General features: G+C 47.2%; 3 protein-coding genes across 3 annotated transcripts in view; 1 reads left to right on the forward strand and 2 right to left on the reverse strand.

The window, feature by feature from the left end:
• LOC135399135 (TBC1 domain family member 25-like) overlaps positions 1 to 4,065 on the reverse strand; it is a 30,388-nt gene extending 26,323 nt beyond the window's left edge. Inside the window, exon 1 of the mRNA XM_064630856.1 lies at positions 3,861 to 4,065. Within this exon, the coding sequence (XP_064486926.1) occupies positions 3,861 to 3,914 (54 nt within the window). The 5' untranslated portion in view covers positions 3,915 to 4,065. The remainder of the gene's footprint in view (positions 1 to 3,860) is intronic.
• Positions 1 to 13,296, forward strand: part of LOC135399141 (protein shifted-like) — a 25,205-nt gene continuing 11,909 nt past the window's right edge. Inside the window, exon 1 of the mRNA XM_064630874.1 lies at positions 1 to 74. The gene's annotated coding sequence lies outside the window, so the exon portion shown is untranslated. The remainder of the gene's footprint in view (positions 75 to 13,296) is intronic.
• On the reverse strand, positions 4,742 to 12,496 carry LOC135399134 (nuclear pore complex protein Nup155-like). The gene is made up of 4 exons (XM_064630854.1): positions 11,356 to 12,496; positions 11,091 to 11,280; positions 9,606 to 10,066; positions 4,742 to 7,547 (listed from the first exon to the last, which is right to left on the reverse strand). Exons 1-4 carry the CDS (start codon positions 12,232 to 12,234, stop codon positions 4,914 to 4,916), a joined length of 4,164 nt encoding a protein of 1,387 aa, XP_064486924.1. The 5' UTR covers positions 12,235 to 12,496; the 3' UTR covers positions 4,742 to 4,913.

Genomic DNA, 13,296 nt, shown 5'->3' on the forward strand with positions numbered 1-13,296 from the left:
CCACCGTCGCAGGGTCAGTGACTTCCAACTTGAAGGAGAACGAAAATAATCTTTCAAGTGCGTACACAATAAAGGTAAGTGGCCATTATAGGAATCACGTGCGAATGATTATAGATGCGCGTGCACACCACGCACCGAGGTATTGCGGAGTAGCTGCTGTCCAGAGAGCGAGGACGTTCAATGGTATCTTATCAAGGCCGTTAAAGTCGCCGTCAAAACATGGTGGATATACGTCATGCACTGTCAGAGGTGGCTACTTGCCATCGAATGTGTCAAGCTGATAGTCCGACGCAGAAAAGATGCGTATAACAGTGCACCGATACAAAATGTCCAGTCTGGTATCTTAAGCGATCAGTTGCGAAACGCAGCTCCGCCAGCGATTATGGGGGTCTCTTCATCGAAGTGTGAACCAACTATTACTCTCAAATTGGGTGGTCAAATCCTGCCGACTTGCAACCTGCACCTATGATCGTATTCCTCCTAATTTCGGAGGGGAATATGTAGGTTTACTTCTTCGATTGAAGTATTTGCAATATATATATATATATATATATATATATATATATATATATATATATATATATATAGTTGAAATAAATGGGAGACAGAAGACGAAAGTAGGGGAAGTAACAAAAAAGGGGTTTATTAAAACTTAAAAATCATAAAAGTTAGGGAGGATGTCTACGTTACGGCGGAAGCTCCGCCTTCTTCGGGACAAAAGAGCTAAATGTTACGTAGCCGTCCGATCCAACTCCAACTTTTCAGGATATATATATATATATATATATATATATATATATAGCTGAAATAAATGGGAGACAGAAGACGAAAGTAGGGGAAGTAACAAAAAAATGGGTTTATTAAAACTTAAAAATTATAAAAGCGTTTTTTATAATTTTTAAGTTTTAATAAACCCCTTTTTTTGTTACTTCCCCTACTTTCGACTTCTGTCTCCCATTTATTTCAACTATAATTACGTAGCCGTCCGATCCAACTCCAACATTTCAAGATATATATATATATATATATATATATACAGTAAATAAATAAATATACGAATAATACTGTACCAACTTTCGTGTATTACTTAGCGCTTTACGCATCATTGATTACTGAGTGACTCGCATAGCCCACACAAGTTTCCGCCCGCACCTTTACGATTCATTACGAAAAGTAAAGTCCCGAGACTATACAAGGAAACGTATAGACAGAACAGACAAAAAAAAAAGATCTCAAACGCAGCTGAGCTATGTCATCAATCCTTGCCACCAGCTTGCTTGTTTCCTCACTATTCTTTGAGTTTTATGTATCACGTTCCCATTCGAGCCTCGAATATAGAAAGATGATGCGAGCGAGCTGGTACAGGTATCCGAGTAAAACGCCTCACTCGAATATTACGAATTCAACTAATGTCTAGCATTCTTTAGGTAGTCATACTCGTCATAAGCATCACTTTGCTCAAACGTTTACCTCACTGACAATTAATAATCGAACACAACGATTACTCTGGCACTGGATACTTCATCAACTAATGGATAAAGGCTATACGACCCGTAATTCAGATCTTCTGGTCGATTTGTCGAACTTTTGTTTCGACGCGCAAGCTGTCCGATAATTTCTGTACGCTAACGCGTCGTCATTATTCGGTTCGATGTCAGTGGTTTTACAGAACATTTCTTTTGTCACAATAATAATTTAGTCGTAATAATAATTTGGTCGTGATAAGAATTTGGTCATAATAATAATCGTTGTTTTCTTCGGTTTTTAGTGTACGCTCACTGCATTGTGTACGTCAATAAACGGCTGTACAGTGAACCATCATTGTAACGAAATCAACGGTGCCGGAAAGGTATTCGATATTAGAAGTCATTCCATAAAAGCGTGAGCACCAAAAGGACAGTGACAGCATAGCCTCTGATGCACGCAAAAGTGTTCACGCGAGCAAACAAGCCTCGGAATGTATGCGTAAAAAAAATGAATATGTTTGGAAGTTAGATTTGACGAACGGGCAGTGATCTATCCAGACATTAATCCATTTATGACACCCTATATAGGTGTTTCGAGAACGGTTATATTCGCAATATAATTTCAGTTTGCTATCCGTTCATCGAAATTTCTTCTCGAGATTGCCTCCATTTCCTTTGCTGCTCCAAACAGAAATGAAAATTTAACAACGTCACCCAGAGCTACGACTCTGAGCCGATGCGTTGCCCTCACAACTCATACATCGAAGAAACAGAGATCACCGAAAAGCTTACACTTCATCGTTTTGTTTTACGCTGATGGGAATATATCGGCAAACAAAGTCACGCGGCCTCAATATGACATTTTCCCGTGACGTGTCAGTGATTTTGCCGTAAGCGACCGCTCGAGGGTATAGTCACAAAAATGGCCGCTCCATCTGTATACGTCCGCACCCCGCTTATAACCGCAGTTGCAAATAAATTTGGACGAATAAACGTGAAAGAGAATTATCTGCACCGACGTGGACCTGCCGTCCAAGCCTTACAGCGGAGGGGGAAAGTCGGTACCACCGATACCGAAACTATCCGGCTTTTGCATTGAGAACACCACAGGCTGCGGGTCAGTTCGGCAGAGGTAACTTTGCTTACGACTACAAATAGTAATGACCGTAGTTCTTGTTCCTATGACGTCAGAGCTTGACGCACACGGGTGTTTATATCTCGTCAAGTGCGACACGTTGAAAGATAATTATTTTTTGCTCAATGCTCTGGCGGGTGCAGTACAATTCGTGCATGCTGTAATAGACTTCAGCTGTAATGGCAGTTGGAGGATGCGGAAATTTGCAGTCAAGAACGGTCACGGACACCGATGCCCTCCTCCCCCTTATTCTTTTCTCTATCATCATCGCTGTCGTTCACTCCTCCCTCGGGAAAAAGAGAAAAGAACGGAAGAAAGGCACAATCTGTAAATTTATGGATGTTCTGAGAGTTTCATGTGCAACTGCTGGCTGCAACGATATTTTTCACACAACCTAGCGTGCGATCGCGTCGGGGTGAGAATAATACCGATTATTGAAGTGTTGTTTTGCCCTGCTATCATGCGCTCCATTCTACAAGCTGTGCCCCCGTTTCCCTCGCATATTGCTTGCGCTCAGTGAGAACAGCTGTTTTAACTTCAGTGACCTTGTGTTCTTTACAGTGCCGTTCCTGCGTTCGCCCTGCTTTCAGCGATTCCGGATTTCCTGTCCATGCGTTTCCCGTTTAATAGTCCTCAGCACAGATATTTATTTATTCTGATACAGCACAGATATTTATTTACACAAAGTCTGAATGAATTTCGATAAAAATATTTATCGTTCGTTTAATGTATTCACATATACTGGCCCCTTTTGCTTGCTTTCAAGTGAGGCGTCCGCGGACTCCTATACAGATTAAATCCCGATTTGAATTATTTTGCAGACCATGGTAAGGATTCCCCTTGCAGTGACAAAATTCTGACAGCAGACGTCGTCTGCAAGCAATCACAATGCATACAACCTGTTACAAGTCTGTCTCAGGTACAAACTCATCCACGATTCCCAATAGCATGAAAATCATCCCAGAAAAACGCTCAATCGAATATAAATCGAAACTAAGCCTGCAAAAAATATAAAACCCTTTAGGGTTAACGTCCGCAAAACAACATGCGGAATTTCTCGTGTCCATTCATAGAGATACCACTACTGATCTACTTTCTCCACGTCTACCGGTTTACATATGCGACGATAAGTATTTGCTCCGCCAGGATTAGATCATAGTTACTATGAAATTGTTAGGCACTGTCTTCTTGCGATCCGCACTTGTATTAACGCAAAAAATATTTCAGTAAATGTGTATCGGAAGAGCGCAGACACTGACCTTTACTTTAACGCGGACAGCCTCCCTTGTGTGAAAGCCAGGCATTCCAGACATGATCGGCTAATGTTGATGTCTGTTTTGGCCTCACGTTAGACCGAATGCATGAAAAACATTCCAAAAATAACAGCAGTAGATGCTGAAACTAAAACCACGTCAAAAGAGCTACCCGCACAACAGTCCGCCATTGCGAAGCAGAAACATTTTTCCGGCGGATTTATGACGTCATACTACGCCACCTGCGCCATCTATGCACAACCCTAAAAATCACATACAAAGCGAAACTGAACGGGGATGAAACCTTCAGCGCCCTTCGTGGGCAGTATTTTCACAACACAGGCTTGGATTGTTCAAAGGAATGGGATCTACATTTGTGGGCATGGTGGACATTTGAGACATGATTTTACAAACATGTCATTACGAAAACAAGAAGTGGCAGCTGCAGATGGATATGAGGGCTGCTCGGGCCCAGTTCACGTCTCGATAACATAGCCTAAGTATTTCATGTTTATATGATTGCGTGTCTCCGTTGCTCCTCCATCCATCCATCACACAAGTATCCATCAAGTCACAGTAAACCATCGGCTCCTATGGCTCCATACCCTGCTGACTCCCCCACTCGTCGGCTCTGCTGTTGCGCACTGTCTTTGGCATTCCTCCTTGACTGCCTTTACTGCGGAAACTTTTCTGTCGTGCTATATTTTAACGACTTCTTATGCACAAGTTTCTATAATCTCTTCATTTGCGCACAGCCCAATCCAAAAGACCTCGTGAACGATGAGCATATGAAGGCTTGCAAGGCTGCAGGGTCCTCCACGGCTGGTAACACACTGGCTGTGCTGTACTTTCACGTGTTTCGAAAGGCAATAATTGGATCAAACATGTCCAAAACTTAAAAGCTCATCAAAAATTTATTCCACTTTCACCACTATCTATTTCAGCTTTAACACAAGGACACTTGGCACAATTTAAACGTAAAATTGAACCGTTTTTTGTGTGAAAAGGACAGCTCACACAGTATGTCTCAGACGATGAATATGGCGCGCTTTCGAAGACTTAGGACGCAAGCAAACGTTCCAACTGGGCGCGGAGCACCTTAAACCTGTCCACAAGCGCCGCAACACTTGTATCTCCGCCCCCAATTGATTCGAGGTCAATCAAATACCCGGTGACATCATCTAAACACCGATTGGTAAGCCGCCGCCTCTCGCTAGGGCTTCCTCCCGCTGCCGACGGGTTCTTGACGAGGGCCTCCAGTAGCTCGGCTATCGCCTGCAGCAGGTGAAGGTTCCTCCCTGCCCAGATCGGATCTTTTGCCTTGTAGGTGTTGTGGTACGCATCTCGGAGTTGCCCTAAGCCAACACCGGCTTGCGTGAACAACTCGACAGGCCAGCCTGGTTCCATTTCGAGTTGGCAGCCCTTCTGCTCGAGCAGCCCCACTAAAAATTGCAAGGGGAGGAACTTCTCAGATGTCGCGTACTCCCGAACTAGAGTCTGCAGCCGCTGGACCAAGGCTGTACGTCTCGCAGAATGACTGGCGTTTTCCCGCATTTCTCTATCCACAATGCCCTGCCACAGAGTTTCTATTAGAATGGGGTCGTCGTAACCGGCCGCACGTACGATGGCCAACTTGCACTCGGCTAAATCGTACAAATCTGCGTAATCTGCGTACAGCCGCGTCACGTCCAAGAGTTCAGTATCGAGCGTCGCTGCCACGTCGGCCATGCCAGGCCAGTCCCGTCTGCGCAGTATCACTTCCTGCACCTGCAGCTGCAATCTGGCAACATCCATCTTTTCTTCGAGTTGATGCAGGAAGTCACCCTCACGAGCAGCCGAAGCAGACCGCAGCTCAGAGCTGGTCACACAGACTACGGCACGAGCCAGATACTCGAGTCGACGAGCGAGGGTGAGGTCACTACCGTGCCTGTCTGCCAGTCTGGCTAATACGCGAGCAGCCGCTGAACGGTTTCCGGTCCGTTCGTAGTACTTCCACAAGAGGTCTGCGGATGAAATGGGAGCAGACTGTACCGAAGCACGGCGTTCCAAGAAAGCTTCCAGGAAAGGCCCACGAAACTCAAGTAGGGTATCGGCCTGTTGGGTGTCACATAGCCATCCGTACAGGGTGACGTGAAATAGTTCGTCAGTAGACTGCAAAGCCAGCATGAGCAGCCGGTCGTAGAGGACAACATTGTCACTCGGCGGTTGAGCTGGAGCCGGACTGCCGGGGTCTTTAGGGACGCACGGTCCAGTTTGGAGCGCACCCCGTGCTTCGCTCAACATCTCTCTGATGAGCCTGTAGCACTCTTCTCTCGCCGCAAAGGCACGGCGGCCTCGTTCGTCTTCCATCGGCTCTCCCCTTCTGTAATAATGGAGGGCCACGTCCTGCGGGTCGAGTCTGCTCGCTGCACTGAGGCAGAGCTCGACCACACCTGCAGGGTGGCCGCAGGACCGAAGCAGGTTGCACACGGCTGGCAGCTGCAACATTGGCCCAACCTGCTTGCACAGGCTTAGCGCATCAGACAGCAGACGGTCTCGTTCTTCACGAGAGGTTGTCGATCGTGCCGCCAGCAGCATCTCGTGAGCGCGCGCAAATGTGGCATCCTCGCTTCTGAATAATGTGGGGCACACTTCCCTGAGACGGCTTGCAATGGCCTCAGTTGCAGCGTTGTCTTCCAAGTAGCTCTTGACGAGCGACCCTGCAAGGGCCGACGTTAGAGAACGATCCACGAGGAGGAGGTCCCTCAGTGTCAAGCCAGCGCGCAAACGTTCTCTGGCATCGGGTGCCAGACACGATGCTACCGTACGGAACTGATGGTCGCACAGCACACGCCACAGGCCTAACACCTCGCAAGTGTGGCTCACGAGCTGCTGGAGCTGCAGCAGTGATGTACGCTCGTGAGCCACAGCCTCCGCGTTTGCTCGTTTGCGGAGCTGCTCTTGGAGCTGAGCTTCTTGCGCCACATTACGGCTAGCTGTGGACATTCCTCCGTCTCCGTGTGGGGAACAGAGCAAGCTCAGATTCTCTTCCAAAAACTTCTTGAACGCCATCAAACTGCTTATATACTCCCCCAGGTCTTCAGCGGACACTCCGCTGACTAAGACGTCTGCCTGGGTCGTGTTCCGGCGGTTCGGCAAATTGGTGACCAGGTTTAGCGTCCAGAGCGGGCGGACGAGACGAGAAAAGTACAGGTAGCAGCCGTCGTGACGGCCAGAAAACACGGTCTCTGTTGCCGTGGGACCGGCCGGAGTAGAAAGCTGCTGAGCCATCAGTGGCGCCTGCTGCCCTTGTGTCTTCCAAGGAGGAGACGTCACCTGTGTAACGTAACTGTGGGGGGACGTAATTGGACTGAAGGGAGTGACGGGATCCAGTTGCCGCAAGGGGGCGCCCTGTCCGTGCATCGGTGTGCTGGCAAAGATTGAGGCACCCTGAGGATTGAACGGGGCAGCTGCTGTTGCACCCAGTTGCGTTGTGGTGGGAACAGCGGGAAAAGCACGCTTGGGCTCCCCTCCGTAAAGGCAGATTGCCTGTATTGCCCACTCCTTTATCTTTCCTTCGGTGAGTGAAGGACTGCAGGCCAGGATGAGGCAACTGGCACATGCCTGTGCTTCACCGTGAAATTGGAAGAATGCTCGCACTAAATCACTCTTTGGACCACCACAGTCGAATAGAAGGCGTCGCAACTGGTCAACCTGCAAGGAGAAGTACGGTAGAAGCTACAGGCGTGCGTACAATTTTAGTCGTTCAGGCACAGTCAACTTTGATCAGGGAGCAAATATGAAGCAAAAGCGTTACGATCCTATAGGGCGGATCCCATAACACGCTACAAGCGGGAAATTCGATGGCGGTGCCACCACTCGAGCAACAAGGAACCTCTGTTGCGGCTACAGAATCTTGCATCTACTCCCCGTAGATATTTGTCGCTTGTCGCCAGAGACCGTTGCCCGGCGTGTGCCCAAATCCGCTAGATTTGGCTGTATCTAAGTGGAGCGAGTGATAAAGCATAGATATGTGGGAGCAACGACGTAGCGTGCGATGTCGCTTGTCGCGTGTTAGGGGATCCGCCATTAACAGCTGCAGAATAAAAGGAAGCCCTGGAACTTTTTAGACACAGAACGAGCTCCATGCTTTGAACGATGAGTGCTACAGGAAGGTGCAAACTGTATACAAAAGTTTCAAGCGTCGACATGACTGCATCGAAGCAATACAGGTGCTACACTCGCATCTTCCACATACTGTCACCATGCACTGTTTTAGCTCAACTCAGACGAACCGCTCACCGCGTCAGTTTGCAGTCAACAATTATGGTCGTGTTAACTGTACAATCAAGTCTCATTAAGCAGAAGAGGGTTGACAGAGCAGCAATCTTGAAAGGTCATCCTCATGAAAGACAGACATATCATGCTCAGACAGCATTGTACACAAAATAACTAGACCCTTGTGGTTTCGATTCTTTGGCTTTTTGAAAATTGTGGTGCAAAAATCTGGATTTATTTCAGGAGCTATAAAATAGGCTAAAACCTGGTGGAGAAAGATTTTACAGTGAAAAAAGAAAAAAGAACAGCGCCTCACGCACTCCAGGTGAACACAGGATGCCGAGCAGCCGTGCTGAAGGTGCAGCGCTTAGCATCTCCAGCGTCTGCATTGGTGGCTGAATTTGCACTTTGGCAAGTTCATTTTCGGAGTTGTTCATGTTTTACCCAGAAACGACCATGATGCAAATCAGGGTAAGAATGGGTTTTACCAGGTTTAACCCTAACACACAAGGCTCTAAATACAATACTGAATGGATGAACTGGCTTATATCCTTGTCACACGGCAAACCGAATGGCATTCCCAACGAATGGCAATCACACCGAATGTCATTCGTTTGTCTTGCATCGAGCTACACGGAGAAACAGAATGTCATTCGCAAATTATGTCAGTGTCGATAATTAAGACACCAGTTCTCAACATATGAAGCATTATACACGTACAATAGTTATATTTTTATTTCTTTTGCTCGAAACTATCGAAACATTAGATTATTTCACAAAATTGTAGCTTTTTGAAACACGCTTAATAAACCTCTACCCGAGAAACGTCATCATGACGTTGATAGACACACTGAAACCAAAACAGATCGGAAGGGGAGAGCTGGGTTCCACGAATGGGCACTTGTTCCCTGCCTCCTATTGAAAAGTAGGACAGAAGGTCGCGTCCTTTTCAGAGACCATCGTAATCCCCTCAAGACCGCGGCTTTCGGGCGGGACCTTGTTCGCCACTAGCTTTGAACGTCGTTCAACTTTACCAAACTTGTGGCGCTGTCGGACATTACGACGTCATTTGTTTACAAACAGGTAGAGGTCTATTGGCTAAGTACCACAAGCAAAGACAACCAAGAAGCCTATCTGCACCGCACTTGGCAATGTGGTGACTGGGAACGAGGTTGTTGGACGAGGGTAGCAGTGTTTAGCCTTCCTTCTCGTGATAAAGTATTGGAGTACAACTTTTCATTTGTCTTTCATTTCTTCTAACGGTTTATCGTCGTTGTTTTTGATATCTCTCTACTGTGAGGGTACGCTGTTGGTGCGAGAGGTAAAAGCGAATGACTGGGCGAGTATCATTCGCATGCGTTGCCATTTGATTTCACCGTGTGACACGAAACGATTGTCATTCAGTGCAAATATCATTCGCTGGGAATGACATTCAATTTGCCGTGTGACCGGGGTATTAGTCTTCAAAGCAATTTAAAATCATCGGAAACCTACCGGCCTCGGCTTTTCGACTATGTGGCATCCGCTTGCAGAGATTAGAACAAACTTCCTCGGCCTTTCCATGTGCTGCACGACGACTGCCGGTGGCTCTGACGGCACCAAGACTCCAGCTCCTGTCGTGATTGTACACAGAGTGATCGGGGCTGCATCCCCTCCCACTTCAGTTAGACACCAGGCCCTGCCGTCGAGGGCCACCATTGCGTGAGTCTCCATGAGGCGCGGTCGAAACGGAAAGGCGTCGCTGCTCAGCACCCAAAGAATGTCGCGGTCTTCACTGTGACGCGCAACCAGAAGGGTTGTGCCACGACGGCACAGTGCGGCGTGCACGCTGCTCACCCGTTGTGGTGGGGCGTGAGTTGAAAATCCCGGGGGCAGCCGCACGTGAAGGAGGCAGAGCGTGGATGGGCGTGCTTCGGGTGTCTGGGCGGAACTGGTGCAGAAGTAGAGCCGCACGCCTGCCAAAATGAGACACCGAATGATATGGTGTAGGTTTCTTGTTCGTTAAATGAGAATAAAATGGTTCTCAGAAATTTTTTGAAAGTATCTACTGGCTACTCCCGTTGAATAGCAAAGAGTAGCGATGTGCCAACCGAATCCGCGAATCCTGGGCAGGGATTCGAGATTCGGGAATCGGAATCCAATCAGTGCCCAAAACGGCTAATCGAATCTTTCGAATCCACCAACCACGTTTGTCCGTTTCTTCTAAAAATTGGCGCCTCCGGATTTCGCTAAAAGCCCGATTGGCTGGTGGGTGTTTTCTTGTTTGTTTACATTGCTCTGGAGCCGGTTTTCGTCACCACCACCACCACATTGCTGTCGACTGAAAGAGTTCAGGGAGGGACTCTTATATTACCAAGTTTAAAAGTAACATAGCTTTGCTTTTGATTGTTGCTTAGTTTTATGTAAACAGTTCGGACTCGAGAATTTATGTATTTCCTGTAGTCGATGAACAATTGTATTTAAGAAGAACTAATAAATGGAATTTATTTATTTATTGCATTTAAGTATATGGGTATGTTTTCTCCTGAAAGTGAACTATTATTTAATTTGTTTCGCATTAAAAGGATATATTCTGCTTCAAAGCACTTTTCAGTAGAAGCATTTTTTTTTTTCTGGCTTTTTAAACTCTTTCTTAAAGGATTCGAAAGATTCATAAGATTCGTGGAACCTTTCTTGGATTCGGATTCGAATTCGGAAAATTCTGGATTCGCACTAATGCAACTGTTGTTAACTAATGTAACTGTATATTATAATTTGTTTAATTTGTGTATCACCTTTCTGCAAATATCTAAAAAATTTTGCTTTGCGGGCACTGTTCCAATGAACTACATGTCTGGTTGTTGCACTCCAGTCCACAACAAATTTATCCTCCTGAGCACTGAAAATGTTGGTACCAAGGATTCCGAAACTTTTGTACTATGCCATATGCCTTGACCGACACAGTATGGAAAAAATATGGAAATTGAAGTATTTGCACACCTGTGTGTGTCACAGCAACAAGGTGCACTTGCAACGACTCTCGCAGTTGAATAGGCTCAATGTGCACTATTGGCTTAAAGTTTGAAGCATCGACGGTGCTCGCTGCAGACGCAGCCATTGATGCAGTCGTTGCAATTGGAACAGAAATTACGCGACTTGTCTGGTCTCCATCTGGTCCCAGGTCGAAAACCTACACGAGGTGAGAGACGGTCAGGCCCAACAAGCGCCAAGCAATCCGTAATGAAGAAAAAATGCTGTAACTTGCCTGAATAGTGCCTTTCTCTGAGCGTGTATAAAGAACGTGTCTCGAGTCATCTATCTCGATCTGCACCAGGGGGTCTTCTTCCTTGAACGGATAGCTCAGAAAAGTTGGAATCAAGACTGAAAATGCACTGCTCGAATGGTTCACTTTGTGGCACCGGCGTCCAAACCACCCGTCGTCTGCTCTGTACATGAGCTCATACAGGCAGCCATCGCGAGCACCCATGAAAATCCTGCCGGTGGAATCACCTTTCATTGTCATCATGTGTGCACTATCCGATGAAATCGAAAACAGCGGTTCTGGTAGCAGGTGCATTTCTTCGACTGCACCACTCTTGCTGAAGCTCACTCCCAGCAGCACTATTTCCACGGCTGTCGCCAAACACAGCAAGTACTGTATGTGGGACTGAAAAATCCCTTGCTTTGGCCGAACTAGTGCAACGCTCAAGACAGTCTCCGTAACACCGTCGAAGTACGCGAGGTCTTCACCTGTCTCGTACAACCAGACAAATAAGTCGCTGTCCACCGTCAACCAGGCTCTACCAATTTCGGGAAAGAGACCCATTTGACAGTTGCTTTGCATGTGGGCGAACTGTTCGGTCAGTTCTGCGGGCAGTGGTATTCGCTTGACAGCACCAACGTGAGATGGTGATCCCAAGTAAGCCGGGTAGTCTTGATTGTGAAGACCACTCTCTGTCGGTGGATTCCCTATGCTTGTGAAAAGATCTATAAGCTGTGGGTAGGAGCTGTCGCACTGTAGTGCTCCTTCTACCATCTTGGTTGCAGCTTCGATAGATTCTCGGGCGTGTTGATGCACAAAAATTTGAGAGCTCTGCGCCGGATTCGCGCCCATGCTGTTCATTGTTTGCGTTAGGAGCGTCATTGTCGATGGTTCACGCCTTACCACCAAATATAAGTTCCACTTGCCAGAATAGACGCTCTTCGCGATGGAACGTCAGTTACAGCTCTGTTTTCCTTTTCACGTGAAGCAACATCGCGTGCAGTTTAAACGCCAACCACGCTTCCCTTTTTAACGGATCTGAATAACGCCATGTTTGCGACAAGTGGCCGCCGAGCGGGTAGTACAGAAAACATCAAAAGGAGTTGTCGCAAAATTCGAAGTGCAAGGAAATGTAGAGCTTGGTTTAAAGCACGACCTACTAAATTATAACGACCATGTCACAATCAGAAAACCCTATGAGGAGCCTGTCCGCACGATCCGCCAGGGGCGCTACTAATCGGCACAACACGATTGGACGATGGAAATTTGAATTCTGAACGCGCGTGTGTACGACCGACATGGTGTACGACTACCGTAGCAGACGACAGCGATAGCCCCTATAAAAACGCGTAGAATGATGATGATAATCAACCTCAGAATGAAATATCTGTAGAACGTCCACCGCTTGTACAGAAATACTAAGGTAAGCTGAAGTACAAAGTATTGTAGAAGTTGAGGAAGCAATAACTGGGACGATCAGAAGCGCCACCGCTACCTTCCAAAAATGCGGCGCATAGAAGGGGTGCGCCTGACATGGTCGTTATAATCTAGTAGGTCGTGGTTTAAAGTTACCATGGTGAAGACCGCACAGGAAAACACGTCCCTTCTCTGCCTTGTCCCGCCCATGTTTTTCTGCGCGACGTGCAACCAGTGCAACCGTGCAACTCCCGCGGCGTTCGCGTTCCCGTGCGGCTCTGAGGCGTGTCGCTGTTTTTGTTGGGCTTCCAGGCGTTCGCTTATCGAACGGTTCAGGCGCCGACTGCGGAGGGGCTTGGGGGCCCGAGCCCCCACGGAACTTTCCCGGGGGGGGCCTGGCCCCCTCCGGAAAGTCTAGTCAGCTGACACTCAAGATGAAAGTTTCGAGAGATATCCTAAGAATCGCGGGTTTCATGCGACTAATTATGAAAATCTTGTAAAAATTTGTTTCACAACGTCGCAACACGG

This window comes from Ornithodoros turicata, chromosome 6 (genome assembly GCF_037126465.1).
Source record: "Ornithodoros turicata isolate Travis chromosome 6, ASM3712646v1, whole genome shotgun sequence".
Lineage (NCBI taxonomy): Eukaryota > Metazoa > Arthropoda > Arachnida > Ixodida > Argasidae > Ornithodoros > Ornithodoros turicata.